Raw genomic sequence first — 18,244 nt, forward strand, 5'->3', positions numbered from 1 at the left:
TCCTAGAAGAGGAAGGGATACACCGCCATAACGGCGAGATGTGGACAAGGTCTTGGCGGACCCCTTCTGACAAGTGCTCCGCGTACGAAGTCAATTGAGTGCCTGCGTCGCGTGCGCCGTCCTCTGCTAGCGTTGGGTGCGTCAAGCTGCGCCAATCCAGTGGCCCCTGAATAGCAGCTATCACGTCGAGCTACGAACAAGATTGAATTGTTGGCTTCCAATGAGCTGCCCATGATCTTCTTCTGTACTAAGTGGTCAGCGCAGGAGGTGCGGCTAGAATGCAAGCGGTATTGGTGCACTGCGCGGAAGAGGAGGCGGGGTGCATCAGATCTTCCCTCAGTCGCATTCCGTCGGGGGGGGCTATTGAGCGAAATACAGAGTCCAACACCTCGGACACCATCACTGCACCCTCATCACAGACTTAGAGCCATCGACAGATCCCTCATCAGTATCCCCCACAGCATGGCACTCCCCGCAGCCTAAATCGTCTTAGCTCGACTCCCTGCCCCCGGTGACTGGCTTGACACTTTGCCTTGATTCAGCTGCATCTCCATCGGCCAATCATCATCTCATCTCGCGTGAGGGGGGCTGCCCATCATGTCAGGCCCCGCTGAGAAGACCCACCCAGTCGAGGACGAACATGGCAATAGCAATGGCAATGTCCAGAACGTGACCGATCGGTTCTTTCAGATCGATTTGTCCGGCGCAGGAATCAACGGGCCAGAGACTTCGCCGGTGTCAGACAGCAAGCCAGCGGAACAAGGTCCGGACACCACCGCTGCCGCGACGTCAGGGCATGCATCGGACGCTGTCAACGCTTCAGAACCCTCGAACAGCTCCGAGAATGAAGGCGAAGACGTCATAGACGAGCCTCCAGCTGCTCCTTCGCCTGCGTCCATCGCATTGCCAGAGCTGTCTCCTGACGAGCAGGTGTCAGATCAGCAAGCCCCACAACCATCCGATTCCGGCGCCGAGGGGACCACCAGGCAAGACTGGCAGTCTGGAGAGGGCAACATCTCAGGTTCTCAAACCACAGCAGAGGAAGCAGCCGGTCCAGCGGACCCTTTTGCAGACGTTGACGAGGAGGAGCAAGACGACGAGGGCGACCCTTTCTTTGAGCCCGTGGCTGCTTCACCTTTCGGTGACACCGACGTCAGCTCACGCATCGATGACCTTCAGATGGACGAGCCTTCTGCCGACTCTACAGTGCCTCAATCTTCCCTCTTTGCCGACCTTGGAGCAGAAGCTACCGAAGACCCCGCAGATGCTGCGCCCCTTGATTCTTCGCAGCCGTCTTCCCTAGTCTCTGGACCTGCAGCAGGACACGCCGATCCCCTGACATACCCAGACTCTGCAGACTTCTCATCCTCATTCCCACAAGCCACTCCTCTACATGCCGCTACGGACCTGCCACCGCCGCCTGTACAAGGCAGCGGCCCAGAGCAGGTGACCAACGGCATCCTTACGTCCCAGCAGCAAGCGCAACAAAGAGCCACTGCTCTATCGCCGCCTCCAACTCCCCCGTCAGCAACCTCTACGGCTACTGACCAGATACGCTCAGTGTTTCAGAAGTTTGGGCTCAGGCCACAACAGCCAGCCGAGGCTCGCAACGCCGACCCACCGGTCGCCGAACAGCCTCGTTCTACATTCCGGCGATGGGGTGGAGGGCCTCAGGCTGGGACCTCATCTCCACAGGTACCTAACAGTCAAGATAACAACAGACTCGCAGAGCAGATCCGCAATGCTGCAGCAACATCGGCGGCAGCCACAGCAGCGGCTGGAAGGCAGAGATCCCCCCAATACGCCTTTCCAGCGCACGCCGATGCTGACACCCTCTCAAAGGAGATCGAAGAGTTCTGGTCCTACGTGGAAACACCGCAGATTTTGGAGAACAGGCAAAGTTGGGAGCAATGGTTCCTGGCAGAACAGCAGACTTCGAAGCAGAATGGGGATGGTCAGGAAGGACGATCAGGGGGTGGCAGCCCGAGCCCAGCGGAGGGCTCGACTGCATGGACTTCTCTCCCGTCCTCTCTGCGTCAGAAGTACATCAGGAAGCTGCTAGAGGAGCTGATTAGCCCTGATCCAGACCTGCGCCTTACCGCCTCCAGAGCGTTTCTATACCTCCTTCAAGGCTCCTTTGCCGATACCGATGGCGCTGAGCACCAAGAGCACTGGATCCAACTGAACGCCAAGATCGGAAGAGAGGAAGGTGCTATTGCAAAGGTCTACGAGGCTCTCAAGAGGACCCTGTGGAAACACGACTTCCTCACTTCGCTGCCTGATCATGTGCAAGGTAGTCAAGTCAGCAGCAACGGCGAAGCCAACCCCAATGCGAACGAGCATGTACCGCTCCTGACCCCGCAATCAAAGGCGGAGTACCTGGACGAAGTCAATTTGGCACTCACCCTTTGCTTTGCTCAGCTATACATCCTGATCGAGACGGGGAGGAGACCTGACGAGGAAGGCAATGATGCCGAACGGCTGCCAGACGATCTGATGGTGCTTGATCCACCTCTTCCGATCTACTTGTGGCTCGTCGTGGCTGGATTGAGAGAGAAAAGTGCAAAGGGCTTCCCAGTCAAGAAGCTACTGCTGTGCTTGTGGAAGTCGTTGCTGACTTGTCTCGGCGGACAAAAAGATGTCGAGAGATGCAAGGCTCTAGCCCGGCGAGTGGAAGGGCTTCCGCCGTCATCTACTACCAACACCAACGCTCAATGGCCCGCAGCTCCTCCCTCTGACTCCGGTATGCGGCGATCGCGCTCTTCCTCAGGGACCACTGGCTCAGCAGCAGTGCCAGGCCAGCCTCCTTCTGAGGGTCCCGCTTCAATCAACCACGACGCTGCTTCGGCTTCAGGTCGACTCAGCCTGGGCAAGCCGCGCAAACGACGTCCAACGAAGGCTACGCCTAAAGACTTCGAAGTGTTCAGAGATGAGCTTGCGGTCAAGTATCCGACCTACGTTCCACCTCGACGCACGCCCGTCGATTTGCCCATTGAGAAGCTGGCTTCTGCCCTGGAGCCCGTGGCACCACGCAGGCTCACCTTCGCCAGTGGCGAGAACAACAATGCTGCGGAGGGAAGGGTGGAGGGCGAAGCAGCAGCAGCAGCAGGTCCTGGTCCCGCTACTCCCGCCCCTTCACCTCCTCCCTCTCCTCGACCAAACAAGCAGAAGTATCAAACGGATCAGTCACGGCCTTTCGTCTTTCCATTCTCAGCATCCGTGCAAGGAGATCGTATGGTACCTTACTCGATCGAAGAAGCAGATCGTCTCTACGGCGAGAACATGTACGTCAGCAACGAGATGTGGCAAATGTGGCGGACGAGGGAGGAATTGTCAAGAGAGGAAAAGGGACTCTCAGCTGAGCAGCAGAAGCCTAGTCGCACTCGCCATCGCAAGATCGGCAGTGGATCTGGCAGTGATATCAGCAAGAAAGAAGGGTCGTCGCTCAAGCCTAACACGAGACTGGGTGGCTCAGCCAAGACTTCCCTTCTGTCGTCGACGGGTACTTCGCAATATGCTTCATCTTCGGACGGTGTTTCCACACGATCAGGCAGTCATGACGGGAGAAACTGGGCCGGTCTCCATGCTCTGTCCCTGTCGCGTCTTGATGGACCGCAAGGGGCCGGTGGCAGTGACACGCCCAGTCGCCTTACGTCTGGCACGCCGCCTGCGTTCACGCCAGGCGGTGGAAGCCCCCGTTTCACTGCCACTGCCATGTCAGAGGCAGGCTCTTCGGAAGGTGCCGGAGTCAACGCGTCCGCTCCAGTCGACCCGGACAATTCCTTCCTGACCAGAGGCGAACCAACGTACGAGCGCCTTGTCGAGGTAGAGGCTGAGATCCAGGCTACGCTCGCCAGGGCTGAAGCAGACCATCTCTTGGCCGTGTTGGACAATGAGCGATACCTCAGGACAGTCTCCCTCCTGCAGCAGCAGGTTGCGGATGTACGACGGCTGCAGCGAGTGGACCTACTCTACAAAGCTGTCTTGAGCAATTTGCAAAGCGCCGTCGTGGTGTTACTGAAGCTGCTCCTTGCTACAGTCACAGCCCCAAGTGGACCGAATTCTGAAGGCAATATCGATATGCCTCCTCCGCCACCAACGGTCGAGGATGTCGACATCCTCCGTCATCGTGAGATCACGACCAAGGCTGTCAGCGCCATCTTGCTCCTGAGTCTGAAATGGTTCAAAGCGAGTCATGCCATGAAGTTCCACCACCTCAGCCAGTTCTTGGTAGATTCGAACGCGATGCTGCTCATCCTGAAGATGTTTGGCCTGCAAGAGGTAGCAAATAGTATCAGAGCCGTGAACGAAGCTGCCGACTACAACTTCTTTGCCTTTTGCGAGACAGAAGGTCTCAAAGATGCAGGTGATGTTGATATTGGCAGTGGGCTCGGCTTGCCAGCTGTGAAGCCAACGGTTGGCAGTGTCAATGGGCTCGGCAATGCCCCAGCCGATGTCTCCATGAGTATGGGGCAAGACATCTCGATGACTCAGCCAATGGTCGACGATGCAGGCCTGATCCACGAGTACTGTTTCCGCAACTTCTTCTCCATCATCAACTTTACGCGCATCCTGCAAAAGGTCACCAAGAGAAAGGTGCACCGTATTCTCTTGCTGGTCCAGTACAAATCTTCTGCTATCCTCAAGCGATCACTCAAAGTTCCTCATCCAACTCTGCAGCTCTATGTACTGAAAGTGATCAAGAGTCAAGTCCCCTTCTGCGGACGCAAGTGGCGTCAAAGCAACATGAAGGTCATCACTGGCATCTACCTGAACTGTAGGCCCGAGCTGAGAGACGAGTGGCTGAGTAGTGACAAAGATGGTGAGATCTACGAGAGTCTCATTCAAGAGCAAGCCTTGAGAAGTCTGGTCAAGTACTACATCTCAAGCCGCTTTGGGATCGATGCCGACCAGAACCAGCAGCAGCAGCAGCAACAACAACAGCAACAGCAACAGCAGCAGCAAGGAGCTGGCAAGCAGCAAGGACCTCGCAAGAATGCTCAGAATGGCTGGGATAACACCCCTGCTGAGCAAGCTCTCAGCGAAGGGCCCTTTGGTGGGGAGCAAGAGGGCAACGCGAATGGGGATGGACTCGATGCCAATGGTGCTCCCCAGCAGCCACAGCGGTGGGGCTTCTTCGAGGCCAATCTCTTCCTGCAACCGCTCAAGCGAGGTGGAAGGAACGCAGGTGGAGCAGCAGGCCCTGGAGCAGCTGCTTATATTCCGGACGATATCGTTGAAGGATACCTGGGCGACTATGATGAGATTCTCAACGACGTCTTTGGCACTGTCACCAGCGACGAGCACTTTTACCGCAGTGGAAGTGGCATGAGCATCGACGATGGACGCAGAGGTCAGGACGTGAAGTTGGGCTCTTCAGTCTCACCTTCCATTATCAGTCCGTCCTCCCATTCCGCTCCTCCTTCTCCTACGACGAGTAGCGGAGGTGCTGCTGGGACAGGGGGAGGTCTGACTTCACAAGGCGCTCGTCAGGCATGGGATGCCCTCGGTGAGATTCTTGGGCAGAGCAACGATGGATCCTCGAGTATCTCAGACTCGGAGAGCGTGGCTTCCATAGGCGAGCTGGACTTTTCTCACTCGAACAATGCCTCTGGGGCTGCAGGTGGTAGTGGAACAGCAGGTGCAGGCAGCTTGGGCTTGCCCACCTCGGGCGACAATGCAGATGGCGTCTCTTCTCTTGGACCTCCCGAAGAAGAGGGCAAGTCGAATTGGGAACATCTCAGCCCTCGCGAGATGCGCTTCCTCTCCTCTACTGCCGCCGCCGAGAAGCAGCATCGTGATCGCTCGAGATCTCCCTCGCCTTCACCTCTGCCGTCCAGAGTGGGCGGTGGGAACAGCATTGTAGGCAGTCTAGGCTCGCCAACCAATGCCCTCGGCGCTGGACGAATCACACGACCTTCTGCCTCTCCGGGCAACAGCCCACGCACAAGCTTCAGTAGCAATCATGGCTTTGGCTCTCCCTCCTCTACCTCTTCCATTGGTGGTGGAGCCGGCAGTCCAATCGGCAGCGGCAGCAGTGCAGGTGGTCTGGGCAGTCTACACCGCGAGATTCGACCCATGCCTCTCCCGCGTCGCTCGAGCTCCTCAGCACACACGAATTCGCACCTCTCTTCCTCCTTGTCCTCTCCCTCATCCTCCTCTAGCGGTCCACCAGCATTGCTACAGAGAGCCTACTCGGATTCGCAGCCTCTGCGTCCTGTGCTGGACTTTGAGGCGATGGATTTGGAGGCGGCTAGGAGGAAAGCGCGACTCGCGAGGGGTGGAGGGGCGGATGATGAAGAGGATGAAGATGATGACGTTGAGGAGGAGGACGATGAGGATGAAGAGGAGGTTGGACCGTTGGGACCTAGAAGTCCCAATAAGGTGGGAGGCATCGATGAAGTGGAACATGTCTTTGGTCAGTGAAGAGAAAGAGAACATCGTAGATCGTTGGGTAATGGCAATCTCATTCGTGTGAGCACACGCGAACCACAAAGTACTTGACTGAGCAGCAGTGACATCTTCATCAAGGGTACACCATTCCCTCGCCGATGCAGCCTTCTCCTCTCCTCCCTAGTCAAGCGCCACCTCTCCATCCAATTCAGGGTAATGTCTGAACACGCCATCTCCAAATGCCTTTCTCCTTCCGCTGTGCAGGTAGGCCTTTACCGGCTCGAGCTCAGCAATGTCCTCCTTGAAGCGGAATATGTGTGGGTACTTGCGCGAGCGCTGCAGCGAGGCCATCAGGCGAGGGAAGGCGAAGCTGAGGCCGGAGAGGACCTGTGCGTGGTCAAAGCCAGGGGCCGAGAGAGATGGTATGCAAGAGGTCGTTGATCAGCTTGACTCCCAGTCTCCGCCCGCTCGCTCGCTCGCTCGCTCGCTCCTTGACTCACTTGCCAAAGTGTCAAATCAGCCACCCCCGCTCCCTTCTTCCCATCTTTCCTCTCCTCTACATCATCTAGCAACCTGCCTCCACCCCTCTTAAGTGCCTTCTCAAAGCACTCTAAGAACTTGGGCACCCTCGTGTTCCTAAAGTCCTCGGCCCTGCGGAGAGCTTCTTTGCGCTGATCCTCGTAGTAGAGGGCCGAGGCAATGGGGTGGTGCGTATCGTGTGCCTCATTCGAGAGGTCCAGCGCTGTGAGCGTGAGCTGCGCTTCGGTCGCGCTGCGTAGCGCTGACTTCTTCGAGGAGGAGAAGGCAGGGAGGGTACAGGCGAGGTAGGCGAGTATTGCGGGAGTCTGACTTAGGTAACTCGAATCCCCGCCTTTCGTCTGGCGAACTTCCAAGATGGGCACGGCAAAGTGCGCTGGAGGAGCATCGGCGAGGAGCGAAGAGAGGGAGGAGACGTCGTTGTTTTCTTCGTAGGGTACTTGGGCATACTCAAAGGCTAGGCGGATGTACTCCCCTCGGCCCGGAATCTCGGGCCAGCTGGAGGAGAAGAGAAGAGGAGGTAGTCAGTTCAGATGGGATGGTCAGTTGTGGAAGTCCCGCTGCGGTGACTTACTAGTGGAGCTTGTAGCTGGTCATTGTGAGTCGCAATCAGGGGTGATGCTGAGTAGCGTAGCTTGTAGAGTAGCTTGTAAAGCAGTCGACCTCGGCGGCTTCCCTCCGTGTGCTCCGTAAGATGTTTGCGCAAGGCCCGTGCTCAAAGCACACCTCCACATTTCACGAAGCTTTCCTCTACAGCCACTCCCACTAGCACTCACACCTCCTCGTAGCAAGTACCATCTCATATCAATACCCACTGCAGACAGAGATTATCATGGCATCACCACTCTCCCTCACATCGACCATCTTACTCAACGATGGCAGGTCCATTCCGCGCTTCGGGCTCGGCGTGTACATGAACAGAGGACAGGTACGCAAGGGGGGCAAGAGCCAAGAGGAAGATCACCCGCCAACGTACTGACAACCCTCTCTTTCCCCCTTCTTTTGCTTCTTCTGTCAGACCTGCGTCAAAGGAATCAAGTCTGCCCTCGAAGCTGGGTACCGCCACATCGACACCGCCCAATTGTACGGCAACGAAGCCGAGACTGGCGAAGCCGTCCGCTCCTTTTGCTCAGGTCCAGGCCAGGAAACCGCCACGCCGCACCAGGACGATAAAGACGGCAAGGGTGTCTCGCGCGAGCAGATCTACATCACTTCCAAGGTCTGGGATAGCAATCACGGTTACGATGCTGCGATGAAGAGTGTGGACAAAAGTCTGAAAACGGCTGGACTGGAGTATTTCGATCTCTTCTTGCTGCATTCTCCCAATCCCGGAAAAGCAAAGAGATTGGAGGCGTATCGCGCTCTTCTACAAGCTAGGAAAGATGGCAAGATCAAATCGGTTGGTGTGAGCAACTATGGTGTTAAGCACATCGATGAGCTCCTAGAGGCCTTTCCGGACGAAAAGGACCGGCCGGTGCTCAACCAGATTGAAGTCAGCCCGTTCTTCCAGAGAGAGGAGATTGTCAAGAGGTGTAGGGAGAAGAAGATCGAGGTCCAGGCTTACTCGCCACTGGGGAAGGGGGAGCACCTCAACTCACCTGAGCTAAAGACGATTGCAGATGTGAGTAGCGCAAGCAGGGGGATTGCCCTCTTCTGACTCCCTCTCACACGCTCCCTTCTCTTCTTCCCCTCCCCGCGCCAGCGCTACGGCAAGAGCACCGCTCAACTCCTCATCCGCTGGTCTCTGCAACGAGGCTTTATCTGCATCCCCAAATCCGCCAATCCAAAGCGCATAGAGGAAAATGCAGACGTCTTCGACTTTGAAATTTCAGAGGCAGACCTTAAACAGCTCGATGGAATGGAGACTGGGTATGGAATTACTTGGGATCGTGAGTATGGCTAAAAGAGGAAGTGGCAGTTCTGCTATTGACAGGAACGACGGGATATAGACGTGGGCGTGGGAGGGGTATTGATGGCGAGATATCGGACGTGGAACTGATCTGGCACTTTCCCCTTCTCTCTTCTAATATAACAGCGACTAAGGCTCCATAAACGACGGCGATGAACAGTATTGCCAACGGTGATGAATTAATGAAAACATTGACGAGTCTTTCGCGTGCAAGCCATCTTCGGCTTTGGTGTTCAATCGATTGTTCAGCTTCGAAGCAGAACGTCTCCTATGCTCCTAGCCAATTGATTCTGACGACAGGCCGTCGAAGACTCTTTCAGTCTAAAGCCAGACGAGAATCACAAGAGTACAGCCAAGGACCATTGTGACGATCGGGTCGAGGGCGACGAAAGTTGAGCGAGGAGGCTTGAGTGAAGAAGATCCATCCGAGGCACTATCGTCCTTCTCATCGTCATTGGCAGCTGCCGAGGCTGAAGCTGCAGCAGAGGCAGAGTCGGTACTTGAAGCTGAGGTTGTGGTCGAGGCGGTCTCGGTGGTAGTCGCAGTAGCAGCAGTCGAGCTTGCTCCATCTACAGCGCTCGAAGCAGTGCTCGTCGCTCCATCCACCTCACTACTCGCCGTCTTGGTCGCCCCATCTACAGCGCTACTCGCAGTACTCTTCGCTCCCTCCTCCTCACTACTAGCAGTACTTTCCGCCCCATCCCTCTCACTACTAGCCGCACTCGTCGCTACGCTCTTCTCACTAGAAGCAATCTGAGTAGCAATACTGACTTGTGTACTAGCCTGACCAGTGGCAGCACTGACTGCGGCGGATGCGCCAGAGGTGGCAATGGAGAGCTCGGATTGCCAGGGCCAGTCGCGAGAGGTGAGAGTGGGGGCGGTGGAAGGGAGGGAGCGGGCGTTGGCGTGGAGGAGAGCGTGGGCGTTGGTGCCTGCGTTGATGAGTAGATTGTCGTCGCGGTCGTGAAGAGAGGTGTGGTCAAGAGGATCGGCGTTGACAGAGGCCAGGGCACCAGGGAGAGAGACGAGAGCCATGAGAGGCACAAGCAGGAGAACAAGCATGCCGCCTTGTTTGAGCATGATGGTCGGTCTCATGATCGCGTGACGCAGCAGTGGAGGTCTTGTATCTCTTTGTCCTTCCGTTCAGCTAGAGTGGGTGAGGTACCGGCGAGCTGAAGAGACGACCGGTCCAAGCTTAGTCAGTATTCCAAATTGCAAGAGGTCTTTCCCTCCTCACAAGAACGAGCTTAGAAAGCCACGTACCTGCCTACTGATGTGGCTGTCTGAGGGAGTGCGATTACGACTAGGAAAGGAGAAGTGGAAGTCTCTTCGTAGACGATAGAGTAATGTTCGATCGGATTGAGGCAATGGTGATGCTGGTGTGTCAGAGTAGAGTAAGGTGAGTTGAGGAAGGAGAGCGGATGAGAATAAAGAGTGAGGTGAGGTGGGGTGAGGTCAGGTCAGGTCAGGGTCAGGGTGCGGTGAGCGGCAGGCGGCAGAGCACGACGTGCATCAGGCGTCTACGGTCTGTCTGTCATACTAACGGACGAGCGGGCGGACGTGTCAGCTGCAGGGTGTGCGTCGACCTCTCAATGGATGGGCACACAGGCAGACAGAATTGGACAAACGAACCACTCAAGGTCAGCACCGTCATCAACGATAATAGTAAAGATCTCTGTATTGGCGACTTCGGTATTGGGTTTAACGGCGATATGAACAAGTAGGTATGGATGTAGTGCAGACTTGAGAAAAGGGCCGGGCCAAACACTTAGCTCCGCTTAGTGACGAGGGAAAGGAGGAGGAGGAGGGGGCAGCGAATCAAGGTGCAGTCCCAATCCAGCAGGTACATGGATCTTGGCCGAGATGTCGGCATACTGATCCTTGGGATGAGGGGGGAATGGTCGGTCTCCCTTCTCTCCTTTGTGGGGTGGAGGAGGAGGAGGGGGAGGGTGCGAGTCTGTCCCATTCTTGCCGTGGTGGGGAGGAGGAGGTCGGAAGGCTCCGATGGAGACTCCATTGGGAGCGCGGTGCACACAGATGTCGGCCTTCTTGCTGTCGGTCTCGCCATCCTCGGCGGTGATGGTCTCGGTGGCCTCTTCGCGGGAGAAGATGGCATAGACTTCGATGCCCTCGGGTCCACCGGGGGCCTTGCCTAGCTTGTTCTTGTCAGCCTCGCCTTCACGGAGCAGGGCTACGTCTGAGCTGAAGAGGGAAGGGTGGAGGTAGATGTGAGGGGGTGCAGGTCCCTTGGGACCCTTGTGATGCTTAGGGTGCTTGGGGTGCTTCGAGTCATCCTTCTTGCCAAAGAGAGAGAAGATAGACTTGTCCTCCTGTCGGTGGTGGTGATGGTGGTGGTCCTTTCCGTGGGAGTGGAAGGGAGGGGGACCACCAGGGCGCAGGTTGAGAGTCACATTGACCGACTCTCCAGGTGCGAGGGGGTAGCAAGCAATGGGCTTGGGGTGGGGTGGTCCATGGCCCTTGTGCTCGTCCTCGCCGCCGAACCAGGGGTGGGCTCCTCGTCCCTCTCCCTCGCCTCCAAAGTGGGGACGGTGGTGAGGACGGGCAATGTCCTTGATGGTGTTGAGTCCGATGCTGGCTACGGCGAAGCAGCTGATCAGGAGGAAGAGGACCTGGAAACCGCGGCGCAGACGCAGGCGACGCTCCTGGTTGGCCTTGCCGACGACGAGTCCGTCGGGGAGACCGGGGGCGTCAGTGGTGGGAAGGGGGGACTTCTCCATGATTATTGTATGTGTGTGTGTGTGTTGAGGTAGGGAGAGATGGAGTAGGAGGAGATGTGATGATAGAAAGTGCGGGGAGGAGGAGGTTTGATTCTACCCTCGGTGATAAGTATGGCTGTCGCACCTGTCAAAGGCGATGCCGAGTGCTGTGATCAGAGGTGCGTAATGCTTGCCTTGTCTTGGAACCTGAGCGGGACACTCGTGCTAAGCGAGGGAAGCCTTGATGCGTGTCTGAAGAACATCGACTGCAAACAAGGCGGGAACCTCATCGTCCTCGTCCTCGTCACCTCACCCGTCCAGCCACCCGCAAGCCGGCGCCGGCACCGCAAACGGGGGGGCAGATATCGCCAGCCTTGGACGGCAGGGCCAGGCGAGGCGTATTCGCCGCTCGCCCGCATGAGTCTTGGCGGGTCCTCCCCTCACTCGGCACGCGGACCAGACCAAAGCGGCAGCATCCTACACAGCTCCGCCGCCGATGGGGCCGAGGCCAGCCGTGGCTTGGCTTCGAGCTTGGAGCAACCGGAACGGAAAAAAAGGACCTCGGTGCCGAGGGTGATTCTAATTAGAGCCTCTCGGACATTTGTGATTTTCACAGCGGAAGCAGACACTTTGCTGGACAATCGAGCGACGACGAGCGAATGTCGGAGACAACTATGCACCTCCTGCCAAGGATTTTCTCAGAAGGTGGAGGGAGGTAAGCTGATTGCGCATCAAGGGTCACTTGCCGAGGTCCGGGGTCAGCTGATTGTACTCTCGGGCGCCAGTGTGGTAGAGGTAAGCTGATGGCGCTACGGGTACACTGGTTGCAGCTGTTTCATAGCCGATTCCCACGACAGTGTGATGAACGTAGAGGTAACTTGGCGAGAATGATATATAAACAGCGCTCGATGTCTACGAAAATGCTCCTCTCTGCAAGCACTTGATTCCACTTGCAAAGACCTTAGCTGTCAAGCCTTAGTCCAAGACTCCTTACCCTTTCGCAAGCGCACCTATCAACCTTCTCTTTCCAAGGTCAGCACAGTATGGTCGGTCACGGCAATTACACTACCGAAAAGGTCACTTACCCGTCCCACGGTGAGACGGTTGCTGGTGTCCTCTTTCGTCCGACCAATGTCGCCAATCCACCCGGAATCGTCCTCATTGGTCCTTACTCCTACATCAAGGAACAGGCTCCCTTGCAATACGCTACACGACTAGCCGACGAGGGTTATGCATCTCTAATCTTCGACCCACGCACTGTTGGCGAAAGTACCGGTATGCCACGCCGACTTGAGAATCCCAAGATGAAAAATGAAGACGCCATTGCGGGCCTCGACTACCTCGAACGCCGGGGCGACATTGACACCTCTAAGCTCTTCCTCGTCGGGATCTGTCAGGGAGGCTCTCAATCCTTGGATATTGCCTCGCGTGACAGTCGAGTTGCGGGCGTGGCATCCGTCACTGGGTACTATCGTGATCATGAGACGGACATCTACATGATCTGTGCCGGCTGTGTCGCCTGGACGCCAGGAGCGGATATTGCCTCTATGAAGATGCCCACTCCCGATCAGGGCGAGGGGCTCTTGAAAGCGCGTCTGCAGAGAGCGCAAGAAGCTCGAGATGTGTACGACAAAACAGGAGAGGTACTCTACCAACCTCTGGTCGACCCAAAGGCCGCAGATCCCGAGACTGGTTCCCTTGCTGGTCTTCCAGGACCAGTAGTCTGGTCTTGGTATGGACCTTGGACCCTCAAGAACTTCGAGAATCGTTATGCGGTCATGAGTGACCTGGATCACTTCAGCTACACCACCGTTCCCGGTGTGGCTAAATTGACTAAGCCTGCCTTGATCATCCACGGTGATAACAGCATGAATGCCGCTGCTGCCAAGCGCCATTACGAGTCGATCCCTGCGCAGGAGAAGAAGCTCGTATGGCGAGATGATATTTCGCACTTTCAACATTATGATCAACCCGATGTGGTTGATGCCAATGTGGGAGAGATCTCAAGTTGGTTTGAGAAGGTCAGGAAAGCAGGCTCGGCATAACAGGTGATCGAGGGAGTTGTCAGTCACCCTTAGTCGCCAGGGTGTGAAGTGGCGCGTTGCTACATTGATCTTCTTGGTAGGAGCCCCATCCATCTATCCTGTCACATTTCACCTGATTGAGAATTTGTCCATGCCATTGGGAGAGCAAACAATTCAATTGTGGGCCTGCTCTTTACTTGCTTTTTGTCCTTCATCGCATCGATGTGTTAGAATGTGCGTGAGGATCAGAGGGCAGCACAACGCATGGGGACAGATCCCTCTGTATGAAAGTTCAACGTGATATACAATACAACAATGGCAACAAGAAAATCTAGTTATCTACATGGGCAGCCTCGCCATCTCCGACTCAGTCCATCCCGCCTTCCTCATATTTGCCGCCTTTAGACTCTCCTCTTCCGCCTCCAGATGAGGGAAAAGAGCCTGCCCAAGCGTAGTAAGGATGATCCCCATCTTCTCCGGGTCGTACACCGTCTTGGGCCAGGCTTTGCCGTCCTGTCCAGCACCTTCAGCTAGAGCCTTCTTGCCTTGAGAGGAGGAGATGGCACGGGTGCTTTGTTGAACGTAGGCTTCGAGGAGTTCGAGGGCAGCATGCATCACGGCGTGCTCCTTGACGTGTGCATCGCCCAGGGCAAAGGAGGGCATCTTCTTTGCGAGGGCAGGGAAGACGTAGGTCTCCTGAAGAGAGCAAAAGGAGATGAGATGTTCATGTCAGTATTCCTTATCACAGAAGAAGACTGCTTCTCCTCTGCAGATGGCCTTTGCCTACTCACCTCAATGTTGTGATGCATCTCCAAATGGTGGCAAAGATCTGCCGCCCTAGACAGGTAAACCTCGAGGTCACGCTTGCCCAACGAGGCACTCTGAGGAAGGAAGCGCTGCAGGAAGGCATATGAGGACCGGAAGTTGGTGTGGAAGCCGATCATGCGCTCATAGAGGCGGTTGTAGGGGTCACTGCCGGCTCGCATATTGATTGTGAAGTGGCGGGAGAGGTGTGGGTGGTGTAAAGTAGGTAGGGGTTGCTGGTAGCGATGCTGCAGTGGCGTCGCAGATATGAAGTTTCTTGCTTTGGAAGCTTGCTTGTAGCTGAGAGGCTGAGCTGACGAGGAGTAACTCTTCAAGAGTTGCGAGAGCTGATGAATTGGAAGGCTAGCTCGGCGGCCAAGTGGCAGGACGAGTGCGGACGAAATGGTGATAGGTAATCTGCTGCAATGTGCAGATGGATGCTTGCGAGAGGTTGTAGATTGTAGGAGATGAAGAAAAAAGAAAGAATAGGCAAGGATGGTAGGCTGAAATGTTCCTGGTATATGTACCAACACGGGTCGAGGGCTTTGAAATCCAGACCCAACCTTGACTTGAGGCGCTCCTAACATTTCAAGCGGGCACGGCCGTAGGAGCCAGAACTCGGAGCGGCCAATCTCCGGAAGCGCGACAGTCGGGACGGAAGCGGGAATGGGGAAGCGCCCGTTTCTTCCCAGACCCAGGGCCGCTTCAGGTACCAGATTGGCCTCTGGTAGCTTCTACGAGGCAGAGGGACAGATCGGAGATCAGAGACATCTCCAGAGCATACCAGAAGCAACCCCCATCGGGCGAATTGCACAAGATCAACAATAATAAAGGGTGATAACATTAGAGGATCTGCCGCTTGGAGGGCCACACGCAAAGCTGCAGGTCGATGCAATGGTGCTGTTGGACAGGAGCAGGCATGCCGGTGCAAGGCAGAGTGAAGCGGGCGGACGTGGGGATCCAAGCGACTTAGAGGCAGACTGACCAGTTTCAGAGAATGCTGAATCGGTTCCTCGTACTCGATGGCCATCATCATCTCACGATACTCACCCTAATGCTGACGCTCACAGAGGGCAGCCGCCCCAGCTCGGACGCTGACGCCGTCACTCTTGCCATGTCAGAAGAAGAGGATCGGCTCATTCAGGACGCACTCTATAGCAACGAGCCGGAGAAGGCCCAAGAGTCTTGCACGAATGAGCAGATCGCCTCTACCTCTCCTTCAGGCACTTCTATGGTGAGTGCACTATGACAGCCCTACAGCTGGCCTCGGGATACGCGCTGATGACTATATCTGTTGTACTCTGGCCCTCACATGAGAAGCTCACAAGTAGAGGCAATGACGAGAGCTCGTCTCCCACGAAAGACCCCTTCTACGGTCTTCTGGCGCCATCGTCCTCATCCCCCGCGCCGACCTTTTCTCTGCGTCGCCACAGACCAAGCCCTCCTTTTCGACCTCTACTCTTCCCATACAAGAAGTCTAAGCCATCAGAAGTCACTGGCGCTACAAAGACGCAAAGTCAAGACAGAGATGCCTTGCAGTCATCACCTACTAAGGTCACATCTAGCAGCAGACGTGGGTATGACCTTCGGGATGTTAACCTCTCCCCCTCCTGCCTCGGACGCCTTGATCTCAACGGCGCAGACTCGAGTCCCACATCTGGTAGCGGCCTGAGGAAGCCTCTTGGTCCTTCCTCCTCCCTGAAGGTCAACCAGAGCACAGACTCTGCCGACCAGCCTAGCCAACTTCCGATGCTGACACCTTCAGGGATCGTCAAAAACGAAAATGCTTCTGACAACAGCAATCGGCCCAAGACACGGATGAGCTTGGACACTCGACTCATCGGAAGAAGGGTGGCAGGAGGCTCATGGTCTTCCATGAAGCGTGAAGCTGAAGGAACCGATGCATCTAAGCCTCCCACGACCCCAAAGAAGCGCAAAGAGTCCGTCGACGGCTCATCATCACCACCTCGATCCAGTCGCCGCCCTCGAGTGGACGGTCTCCTGTCCCCGATCAAAGAGTCGCCGACTGGTGGGACCTCGGAGCCATGGGGTGACAAGGACGCTAGGCCGAAACAGTCTTCATCATCGACCTCGCCCAGCCGTCCTCAGACGCCAGAAGATACATCCATTGTGATCTCACCCTCAGTTACTCCAACAAGACTCAAGGCTCTCACCGCTAAGAAGAGGATCCGCCACAGACTAGTACCTTTCTCGCCGGCAATTTCAGAGGTGATGCACCGCCAAGATGAGGATCAAACCCAGTCAGAGCTACCCAAGCATGTCACTGGTCCTCTACCTGAGATCGTCATCACTCCTCCCCTTATCGCTTGTCCAGCAAGTCCGATTCAGCAAGACTTGAAATTTGCAGACCATGCCTCTGAGCCCGGTGCCTTCCTGGCAACTTTGCACGCTTCTGGTCGTCCGAAGGTCCACTGCGTCTCCTTCGGCGACGAGATGCACTATGGCGAGACCGATGCGACCTACACTTCTACGAGTTCCGAGCTTGTCCTGTCTCGCCTTGTTCACCAGCGTGAGAAAGACGACCAAAGAACGCGTGTCTTGATGCTGGGCATGTTTCGCGAACATCTCAAGCAGATCTCGAACGCACGCCAATTATCGCCAGCTGACCTTACGCAGGCAAGAGATACCCAAGCAGTCAAGTCTTTTCTTGACCGCTTGACACGTGCCCTGTCGAGGAAGGAGCAAGAGTTTTGGGTGCCAGATAGTCTCAAGGTAGTTTCTATGGATGGGGTTCCACAAGAGGTGTCGGACAAATGGGTTCTGCATCTCTATCGACAAGAGGTCCTTGAATTGGCCGATGCTCTAGTAGTCGACATTGTCAATTGCGTCGAGTAAGTGTAGCATGACCTGGACGGGTGCTCCGGATGCAAGCGACTGATCAATCCGGCTCCCCTTCCACAGAACTCCTGGGATGCACCTGGCCGGCATTGAGATGTACGCGGTCCTGATGCATCAAACGATTCGCGCTGCCAAAGTGGAAGGGATCGATGTGTCTACGACGACTGCTCCTCTTTCTCAGTCAGGGGCAGCTCAGCAGGCACTTCTGGACCTTCATGACCCAGAGTATCCTTCACGCATCGTGTCAGAGAGGCTTCAGCACTACATGAAAGTACTTTTGCAGTCCGGCATCGACGTTGCGGCACGCGAGTCACGACTAGCTGCACCGCCCACTCCCAAGAATTCGTACGCATGGGATGACTATCTGGAATCGGTCGAAGAAGAGCGGGAGCAGAAGCAAACGCTGCGACAGACTAGTTCAGATGAGATTATCCAGGCTGAAAGAAAGGAAGCGGCGCTGGGACGAGCTGAGCATGCCTTCATACCGCTGACGTTGATCAAGTTTACCGGAGAGGTAAGTTGAGGCGCGCAAAGAGCAGGCGGTAGCACTGCAGGCTCGGATACTGACAGTATCTTCCCATCCCATGACATCAGCTCTATGGACACGATCTGCTCAGCATGCATCTGATGCAGCGATGGCTCCACCGTCTTCTAGTCGACACCATCTACCCAGGTCTGCCGTCTCTTTGGGAGCTCGAAGCAGGCTGCGTGCTGCTCGTGGTGATCCTACCTCGCCTCCATCGCTTGCAGGCAGAAGATGAGAAGGCAATGCGAGACCACGAAAATGGTCGCACTGTGGACACGAGAGCTACCAACTCTGAGAGAAGCCTCGTTGAGGGCGAAGACGCTCCCAGTACTCGCAAGAAACAGAGGACAGTCCTGGTGACGCAGGCAGGAGCAGACTTGATGAACGGCACAGTGGTAGAGCCAAATGCTTCGCAAGGCTCTCAGCCCCCACCGGCTGCTACCACTCCCCAGCGACTCGACGCCCCAGCAGACCA

The 18,244-nt window shown here is 56.0% G+C and overlaps 6 protein-coding genes across 6 annotated transcripts; 3 read left to right on the forward strand and 3 right to left on the reverse strand.

Annotated features, from left to right (window-relative positions):
• Positions 1-597: 597 nt before the first annotated feature.
• Positions 598-8,982, forward strand: BCV69DRAFT_278473 (hypothetical protein; the record flags this gene model as incomplete). The annotated part of the gene is made up of 9 exons (XM_025491205.1): positions 598-6,418; positions 6,578-6,782; positions 7,173-7,217; positions 7,387-7,471; positions 7,520-7,528; positions 7,751-7,858; positions 7,949-8,551; positions 8,633-8,819; positions 8,966-8,982. The coding sequence occupies 9 exons, from the start codon at positions 598-600 to the stop codon at positions 8,980-8,982; spliced, it is 7,080 nt and encodes a 2,359-aa protein (XP_025346048.1).
• Positions 8,804-10,336, reverse strand: BCV69DRAFT_52571 (hypothetical protein). Its single transcript, XM_025495347.1, has 3 exons — positions 10,103-10,336; positions 8,961-10,011; positions 8,804-8,819 (listed from the first exon to the last, which is right to left on the reverse strand). The coding sequence occupies exon 2, from the start codon at positions 9,932-9,934 to the stop codon at positions 9,161-9,163; it is 774 nt and encodes a 257-aa protein (XP_025346049.1). The 5' UTR covers positions 9,935-10,011; positions 10,103-10,336; the 3' UTR covers positions 8,804-8,819; positions 8,961-9,160.
• A 161-nt stretch (positions 10,337-10,497) lies between these two features.
• Positions 10,498-11,910, reverse strand: BCV69DRAFT_284513 (hypothetical protein). Its single transcript, XM_025493065.1, has one exon. The coding sequence runs from the start codon at positions 11,575-11,577 to the stop codon at positions 10,618-10,620; it is 960 nt and encodes a 319-aa protein (XP_025346050.1). The 5' UTR covers positions 11,578-11,910; the 3' UTR covers positions 10,498-10,617.
• A 270-nt stretch (positions 11,911-12,180) lies between these two features.
• BCV69DRAFT_284514 (alpha/beta-hydrolase) lies at positions 12,181-13,890 on the forward strand. The gene has a single exon (XM_025493066.1). It carries the CDS (start codon positions 12,600-12,602, stop codon positions 13,599-13,601), a length of 1,002 nt encoding a protein of 333 aa, XP_025346051.1. The 5' UTR covers positions 12,181-12,599; the 3' UTR covers positions 13,602-13,890.
• Positions 13,891-13,919: 29 nt separating this feature from the next.
• On the reverse strand, positions 13,920-14,942 carry BCV69DRAFT_272760 (hypothetical protein; the record flags this gene model as incomplete). The annotated part of the gene is made up of 3 exons (XM_025490984.1): positions 14,372-14,942; positions 14,147-14,276; positions 13,920-14,083 (listed from the first exon to the last, which is right to left on the reverse strand). The coding sequence occupies exons 1-3, from the start codon at positions 14,564-14,566 to the stop codon at positions 13,920-13,922; spliced, it is 489 nt and encodes a 162-aa protein (XP_025346052.1). The 5' UTR covers positions 14,567-14,942.
• Positions 14,943-15,146: 204 nt separating this feature from the next.
• BCV69DRAFT_314098 (hypothetical protein) lies at positions 15,147-17,372 on the forward strand. The gene is made up of 2 exons (XM_025495087.1): positions 15,147-15,618; positions 15,705-17,372. Exons 1-2 carry the CDS (start codon positions 15,382-15,384, stop codon positions 17,238-17,240), a joined length of 1,773 nt encoding a protein of 590 aa, XP_025346053.1. The 5' UTR covers positions 15,147-15,381; the 3' UTR covers positions 17,241-17,372.
• Positions 17,373-18,244: the final 872 nt, after the last annotated feature.

Source organism: Pseudomicrostroma glucosiphilum (assembly GCF_003144135.1).
Source record: "Pseudomicrostroma glucosiphilum strain MCA 4718 unplaced genomic scaffold BCV69scaffold_13, whole genome shotgun sequence".
NCBI lineage: Eukaryota > Fungi > Basidiomycota > Exobasidiomycetes > Microstromatales > Microstromataceae > Microstroma > Microstroma glucosiphilum.

Coding starts and splice junctions, on each gene's coding strand:
- BCV69DRAFT_284514 (XM_025493066.1), top strand. CDS start 12,600: ATGGTCGGTCACGGCAATTACACTACCGAAAAGGTCACTTACCCGTCC.
- BCV69DRAFT_314098 (XM_025495087.1), top strand. CDS start 15,382: ATGCTGAATCGGTTCCTCGTACTCGATGGCCATCATCATCTCACGATA. Junction 15,619..15,704: donor CTCCTTCAGGCACTTCTATG/GTGAGTGCACTA, acceptor TCACATGAGAAG/CTCACAAGTAGAGGCAATGA.
- BCV69DRAFT_284513 (XM_025493065.1), bottom strand. CDS start 11,577: ATGGAGAAGTCCCCCCTTCCCACCACTGACGCCCCCGGTCTCCCCGAC.
- BCV69DRAFT_52571 (XM_025495347.1), bottom strand. CDS start 9,934: ATGAGACCGACCATCATGCTCAAACAAGGCGGCATGCTTGTTCTCCTG.